At 45.6% G+C, this 7,824-nt stretch overlaps 1 protein-coding gene across 1 annotated transcript in view; it reads left to right on the top strand.

Moving 5' to 3' along the window:
- LOC138167690 (zinc finger protein 665-like) overlaps positions 1-7,824 on the top strand; it is a 64,698-nt gene continuing 56,874 nt past the window's right edge. Inside the window, exons 1-2 of the mRNA XM_069096641.1 lie at positions 1-79; positions 1,316-1,471. Of these exons, the coding sequence (XP_068952742.1) occupies positions 1,325-1,471 (147 nt within the window). The 5' untranslated portion in view covers positions 1-79; positions 1,316-1,324. The remainder of the gene's footprint in view (positions 80-1,315; positions 1,472-7,824) is intronic.

The following is a 7,824-nucleotide window of genomic DNA, read 5'->3' as shown; positions in this document are numbered from 1 at the left end:
TTCTGCTGGTCTCCTTTCCCCCGCCCTCCCTGGGATCCCTCCCCCTTCAGGACGCCCGCTCTGTGCTAACAGGTCCCAGGTAGGTCGGAGCCAGGGCGCCCCTCACCCGCTTCCTGGTTCTGACTCCCCCTGCCCCCCAAGTTCTGTCTCCTCCATCCCCGCTCAGGGTGTGTGAGCTTTCTCAGGAGCCCACCTTCCTCCCGAGCCCGGCTCCTGGGGGGCTCCCTGCCCCTCGGTCTTGTGCAGACCCCCCATTGCGCCTTCATTTCCTGCCTCACCATCCCCAGGTCTCCAATTGGATAACACTTGCCCAGACTTCTGGCTTCGCCCAGAGGTTCCCGGGAGCCCAGATTCAGCCTTCCTATCAGCCCCATGTGACTGTCTCCTGGTCCCCTAGTCTCTGACCTCTTGGTTAGGAATTCCCTGGTCCTGCCTCAGATCCAGCCCCCTTTGGAGATCCAAGAATTCTCCCTTCCTCCTTCCCTACTCGGGCTTGGGCACAGTTACCGAAGCTCCGTCCTGGTCCCCCTGATCTGCACCAGGGGCTCTGGGGCTGATTCACTGTCCCAGGCATGTGGCTCCCTGTCTCCAGCTTCCCTTCAGGGATTCCAAGCCTGAGCTCCACCAAAGGGTCCCCACAGTCCCCCCAGCTCCTAGTTAGACCTCAGGACACAGTCATCCTGCTTCCCCAGGCTCAGTGTCCCCCTGGAGCCCTTCTGTTCCTGCAGTGTCTCTGGCCTCCCTCCATGAGCCATGTTAGATGGTCTTGCCTCCCAGACCCCAGCCCTGCTCCCCTGCCCCAGGCCTCCTGCTCCCCTGCCCCAGGTCCCCTGCCAGGGGGCTTCACCCCAGACCGGATCTTGTCTCCCAGCCTCAGGCTGCCCCTGGTCATTCCCTGCTGGCTCCATTCAAGACCCCTCCCCGTACACAACCTACTGTAGCTTGCCCCTCTCCTAGATCAAGCAGTCATTCTGTAGTCTAGATAATGGTTATGTGAGTCAGGGAGAGGGGATTCAGGGAGGGCAGAGGACCCTTTGGAGGGAGAGCTCTGACTGAGGGGCCACTGAGGCTCTGACTGGTCTCATCCCATCTGGGTCCTAAGCTCCCTCTGTCCTTTGGGTTCCTTTGGGAGAATGTGGGGGGGGGGTGAAAAGAAGGCAGAGAGGGAGGGAAGTAGACTTCTGGTTCAGACCACCTTCCTTTCCAAGCCTGCCCCGCCCTGCTTCCTCCCTCCCCCTGTAGAGTGGAGTCTCTCTCCTGAGGGCAGGGCCTTTGTGACTCCCCTGTGGGCCTGACCCTATATAAATCCTTGTAGGCTTCCCTGATGCCTAGGAAGAGAAGAGCCAGACCTCTCCTCAGCTGGGATCCTTCTCCCTGCCCAGCTCAGTCTACAGAGGACCCAGGCCTGGCCCCAGCAGGGGGCCTGGAGCCAGAGGGAATGGCCCCTGGGAGCAGCAGCCCCCCTGCCCAGGTGAGTGCAGTCTCTGTGACCCAGTGAGGTCATTGCCACAGGCCTGGAGGGTGGTCTGTGAAGCTGCCAGTGTGTCCTAATGGGCCAGAAATGAGCATCCAGAGCCCTCCCTAACCTCCCCCCACCCCAGCCTTTCCAGTCCTCTTACAGCTTACTCCCCAGCATATGTCCTTGATGCAGCGGCCCTGGCCTCCTGGCTGCTCTCATCTCCAGGCATTTCCAGGGCCTTTCCCCAGGCCTGGAATGCTCTCCCTCCCCAGCTCAGACTGCTGGCCTCACTGTCTTCCTTTGAGTCCCAGCCAACAGCTAAAGAGCTACAGGAAGCATTCCCCAGCCCCTCTGAGTTCTGGCTCCTTCCCTCTTCTAGTTGTGGCCTCTTAGTGCTGCCCTGGCTCCCTTTGTATAATATTTGTTTGCTTGCTGTCTCCCCCAGTGGATGCTGACCTCCTTGAGGGCAGGGACTGCCTCCTGCCTCTTTTCCCATCCCCAGGGCTGAGCATTGTGCCTATATAAGCAAATCATGTCTTCCTTTCTGGTTTTCTTTCTAGAAATGTTTCTGGCTCTTCTTCATTATGGAATATCCCCATTTTGTCCCATGATATTAAGCTTCCATCTGCAGGCTGGGTCACCCGGTGCTGCATCCTGGGCTCCAGAATGCTTGGGAGCAGGGCTTCTTAACCTTTTCCCCCTCTGGACCTTTTTTACCTGAGAAACTTTTATAAGACCCTGGGTCTATAAAATAGGGATATAAATCAAAGCATTTTCTGATAATAAATCATAAAGAAATCTCTTTTAAAGCAATTCTTTGTCATACATATAACTTTCCCATTTCCCAAGATGAAAGCCACTTTGCATACTAAGGAGATGAAGGTGCTTGTTTCTTTTTGCATAAAGAATTAAATCTGGGCAGAACATTGGATGTTACAGGACACAGAACATCTTCCATTCTTCAGAGTGCAGTCACATTGGGATTTCAGAACATCCAGTAGTCTCCTGTCTAAGCTGAGGGGTTCCTGGCAGGGTCCCTGGGCTTTGCATATTGTGATGGGGTGAGCCCTGCAAAGGGCAGGTGTTGTGGGTTCATAATCAAGGCCACAGGGAAGATGTGTGATATAACAGGGCCTAGCCCTGCCAGGAACTCCTTGGCTTCATTACCTGTTTGACTTTGCATTAACTTTTGCTTTTTGCTGGTGGGTGTTGAGAAAGCTTTAACTTTGTCCCATTTTTGTGACCCCCATATGATTTAGGTGACCCCATGTGGGGTCCCAGCCCACAGTCTAAGAAGTGCTGCTCTGGAACACATCCTTCCATTCCCTCCTCCTTTCTAGGGAGTTGGCATTAGTCTGGCATGACTGTAAAGTGCTTGCCGTTTGTCTGAAAGTCTTTCCCCTGGCGGCTCCTAGGACTTTGTGTTTCCAAATTGAATTGGTAACCGTAACTCCTACCAGTCCTGGGGTGACAGCCTTGGCTTGGCTTTTGTTACTTTAATCATTATTAAATTTTAATTTATGGAAGAAAACCAGCATTTCCTAAGCACAGTACAGCAGAAAGATGATTGCCCACGAAGTTGCAAATCTACTCAGCACAAGGTGGTATTCTTTTCTAAAATACACTAAAATTATTATGGAAATTTATTTTTTCTTCCCACACCCCCAGCCTCTGCCCTAGTGGTGGCTACCATGAGACACAAGTAGGCATGTATATTTATGTAAAATTCGATGCATGTAACTTCCATGCAATTTCTCGTGCTTTGCCCCCACACATTGCTGCTACCATCACTTCAGAACATAGAAGTTCTTTTCCTTTTTCCCTAATTAATTAAATTTCCTAATTTCCCTAATCCTTTTCACTTTAACCTGGGAATTTGGAAACTTTGTTATAATGTTCCTTAAGTTTTCTTCCTAACATCTTTTTTGGGTTCTGGTCAATGGATTCTTTCTACCTCCACTTTACGTTCTTGTTCTAGAACTTCAGGGCAATTTACCTTGATAACTTCTTGTAATACTGTGTTGAGATTCTTTTTTTGATCATAACTTTCAGGGAGCCTGAAAGTTTGGATATTGGCTTTCTTTGATCTGTTCCCCAGATCAATTGTATTTCTAGTGAGATGTTTCTGATTTGCTTCTATTTTTTCCACTTTTATTACCTCTTGGTGTCTTCTCACATCATTCAATCCTACTTGCCAAATACGATTTAACAGGGAGTTATTTTCTCCTTTAAGTTTTTCTATCTCATTCTCTAATTGGTTTTATTTCCTATTTCTGGTCCAGCACAGCATTACAGTATGTTGTAAAAATTTGCTTTCTTGTGTACATTCTCCTACAAAAGTCATCTTGTCACAATTTTAAATGCCTGTTCAATTCTTATGCCCTTATTATTCTTATAAAGTGAAAACTGGAACCTTGGCCAAGTATGTTCAGGAAACTCACATTAGAACCCAGCTTCTTTATACTTCACATGAATCCATTATTCATTCCCCCATAAGGATGTCCTAGTACCAGTCTATTATGTAATTGATTTGTTATTGTGCTGACAAAACTGTTGATTATAGAAATTTGCCATGAAAGAGTAAGGACATGACTAAAGCAAAGGAACAACATTGCCCTGACTTCATGTCACTTCCAGGCAGAAGTTGTGTAGACTGCCAACTCTGTTGAGCCAGGCTTAGAGACTGCCAGGTGTCATAGTGGGGAAATTGAGTCAGGAGAATTCTACCTCAGCTCAGGCAGAACAGTCATTTTCCCAGCCTACCCATGAGAATAGCCTCTGCAATTCGTAGATACACCTCACATTGTTGCTAGCATCATGGATCAATGGCTCAACAGCATTTTCTTACCTGGAGACAAAGCCAGAATAACATTTAACAGTCCCATAAGGTCTTGGATAGCAAGTTAGTGCCAACACAATATTTACAGCACCGAAGGCGGCTATGAATATTCTGGCATAGTTCTGCATCACAAAATATAGCAGACTTCACATAGAAGACAAAAGCAAAACATTGTTCAGATACCAGAAAGCAGAAAGCCAAATCGATCATAGCAACAAAGAAGTCAATGGACCATAACACAGCAGGGAGCTGCACCTTCATACAAACACACTCACAAGTCTGTCTCCTTGCCTGTGTCCTCTCCTCCTGCCACTCTAATCGCTCTGACTCCCAGCTTCCTCTAGTCTCTGTTCTACCTGTTTAGCAAGCTCATCCCACCACAGGCTGCATGTGATTATATTCAGTGTATATTAAGGGGCCCAGAAGATCTTCAAATTCCCTTAGACCTATTGGGGCAAGGAAGATCTCCAGATTCCTATTACCATTACATTTTGACCCCAAGATCCTTCGTGTCCCTTACATAGCAAAAATATATTAACAATACATTTCATTACATAGGTTAATGGGAGTTTAGGGGTACTGGTGTCAATATAACTTTACGACAATAACTGTTGTCGAGAGAATTTGAGAACAGTATAACAGGGATATCAGAAAATAAGCACATTAAATAATATGTTAGGGTGGGGCTTGCACACAAGCACCTCATCATTCCCCCATTGAACGAATGGGGCTCAAAATCTTGGGGTGAGAGGCAAATGTCTCCTCCTCCATAGCTATTTCTTGCTGAAATTGGATGTAGAATTGTCCCTGTCCCAAGAGGTCCCATTTGAGAGATCAATTCTTTTTTTTAAATATTTATCTTTATTTTTATTATTCATTTTTTGTTTTCAACATTCATTTCCACAAGATATTGAGTCCCAAATTTTCTCCCCATCTCTCTCCTACCCCCAAACCCCAAGATGGCAAGCTTATTGATTACTCCTTCCCTCAGTCTACTCTCTCTTCTCTCCCTCCTATCCCCCCCTTACCACTTACTGTCTTGTAGGGCAAGATAGATTTCTATACCCCATTACCTGTATATCTTATTTCCCAGTTGCATGTAAAAGCAATTTTTTTTTTGCTTTTTGGAGGGGGAAAGGCAGACGATTGGGGTTAAGTGACTTGCCCAAGGTCACGCGGCTAGTTTTTTTGTGTGTATGTTAAGGGTCTGAGGCTGGATTTGACCTACTGACTCCAGGGCCAATGCTCTATTCACTGCACCACCTAGCCGCCCCAAGAGGTCAGTTCTTTTGCTAGCATCTGGAGCTTGGTCTATGCCAGGTCCAGGAGTGATACATCATAGTTGTGGACAGGAGGTGACATCTGGCTTAAGTGATCAGGAATCTGCAGGTGGAGGGCACTAAGCCTGCAGGAAACAGTCCAATCTAGCCAGATGAGCTTAACAGATAAAAAGTCAAAAAAACCCCAAGGAGACAATAACCAGAAGCAGGGTCAGCACAGGGTCAGCCGTGCTTCTGGAGTCCAGGAACCCACTCTCACAGCCTCATTCCTGGTAGAATATTTGACTGAAGGGTACAATTTCATAATCATCCTCTCCTGAATAAACAGCAGTTACAGTATTATCTTTCCCATGTACTATAATCTCTGCAGCCTTTGGAACTTCATCTGGCTTCCACTTGACCCATACTTTATCTCCCAATTTTATTCTATCAGTAAAACCAAACCCTTCAGTTTCTTTGATAGCTATTTCAGAAGGAGGGTCAGTTTTCATAAGGGGTATTGTTTCAAAAATAATAATAATCACTTGAATTCTTCTGTCATTTTTACAAAACTGTATGGGTTCTTCGCCCAAATTTTGCAAGGTCACAATAATTTCTTCTTGATAATTAGAAACTATTATTCCAGTCAACACATATATTCCTCAAGATGCCAATCCTGATTGGGTGTTTGTTGTTTTCTAATTTGCAGATTTGGGGTCATCATTCTGGCCAGAGGTGTACTTCCTCCCAGTGATCTGTTATTCAAATTATGTAAAGCAGTAAATTATCCTTCCAATGTTGATATGAATTATTAGAACTTCATTAGCTGTATGGAATATGATATATCCATTCTATATTGTTTAATATAAAATATCTCTTCATTTCATTCCCTTTGAAATGTGACCCATTGTCACTGTGAATCTGCATTGTGGTTCCATAGTGTAGACTTATGATATCTACAGTTTTATAGGTGTTCTTCTGGGTCACATTCTTATAAGGACAAGCCATTAGTACACCTGAATAGGTGTCAACACAAGTATATATAAATTTGCATCCTTTATCTTGGGCTAGGGGACCAATATAGTCTATTTGCCAAATTTGAGCTTGAGCTTTTCCCCTTGCCATCTCTCTAGTTACCACCCGAGGAACAATTTGTTCCCTTTTCAATTGACATATATGACGTTCCTCTGCTACCTCTTTTAACAACAAATGAGAGATACTAATACATAAATCTTGTGCCCACCTGTGTGTAGCCTGGACTCCTAAATGTCTGGCTGTTTGATGGACCCATTTTACTAGGGCCAGATCATCAATTGATGTCATAGTTGGGACAACATGTTGAGTAGCAATCTTTGCTAGTCAATCAGCATGTGCATTGTACTTACTTTCTGGCATGGTGAGGGTCACGTGAGCATCTATGTTAAAAATTGACAAATTAGTAACCAAAGACATGTCCCATATATCTAACCACAATCCTTTGCCCCAGACTTGTCTACCCCGAATTTCCCTATTTTGATTTTTCCATATGAGTATCATCCATATAACTAACCCATTAGCTACTGCCCAGGAATCAGTAATTATATGACACTGGCCTCCTTGTTCTGTTTTGTTTTGTTTTTTTAAGCAATCGGGGTTAAGTAACTTGCTCAAGGTTACACGGCCAGTTATTTCTGGGTGTGGTGCCGAGTATCTGAGCCTGGATTTGATCCAGGTCATCCCGACACTGGAGCCAGTGCTCTTACTCGCTGAGCCACCTGGCCGCCCCTAAGCAATTGGGGTTAAATAACTTGCTCAAGGTTACACGGCCAGGTGTTTCTGGGTGGGTGCTAAGTGTCTGAGCCCAGGATTCAATGTCCAGGTCTTCTCAACACTGGAGCCGGTGCTCTTACTCGCTGTGCTACCTGGCCCTTGTTCTGTTTTGATGGCTTGATGTACTACCATAAGTTCAGCATATTGACTACTTCTCCCTGTCTTAGTACTTTCCAAAGTTCACCTAGTACATGGGTTCTAGGCTGCCACTTTCCAGTTTCTTTTGTGGCCCAAATATTTTGCTATCCCATCAGTAAACCATGAGTGTTTCTTTTGTTTTTCGGTTATTCATCATATCTGTCATTGCATTTTACCAAGGACTGTACCAACTGTTTTGGGATTTTTTTGGATTCAGAGGGTGTATCATTTCCCTCAGTATCTATATTTGATCTAGATTCATGTAGAGTAGAAACTCCACTTTTGCCTGTTTTAGATCTATTTTGAATATACCATTTCCA

This window comes from Petaurus breviceps, unplaced genomic scaffold (genome assembly GCF_028583685.1).
Source record: "Petaurus breviceps papuanus isolate PSGF00001 unplaced genomic scaffold, PetGlider_PUasm1.0 287, whole genome shotgun sequence".
In the NCBI taxonomy this organism is placed as follows: Eukaryota; Metazoa; Chordata; class Mammalia; order Diprotodontia; family Petauridae; genus Petaurus; species Petaurus breviceps.
The sequence above is the reverse complement of the archived record's forward strand: the minus strand, read 5'-3'. Positions and strand labels throughout refer to the sequence as shown.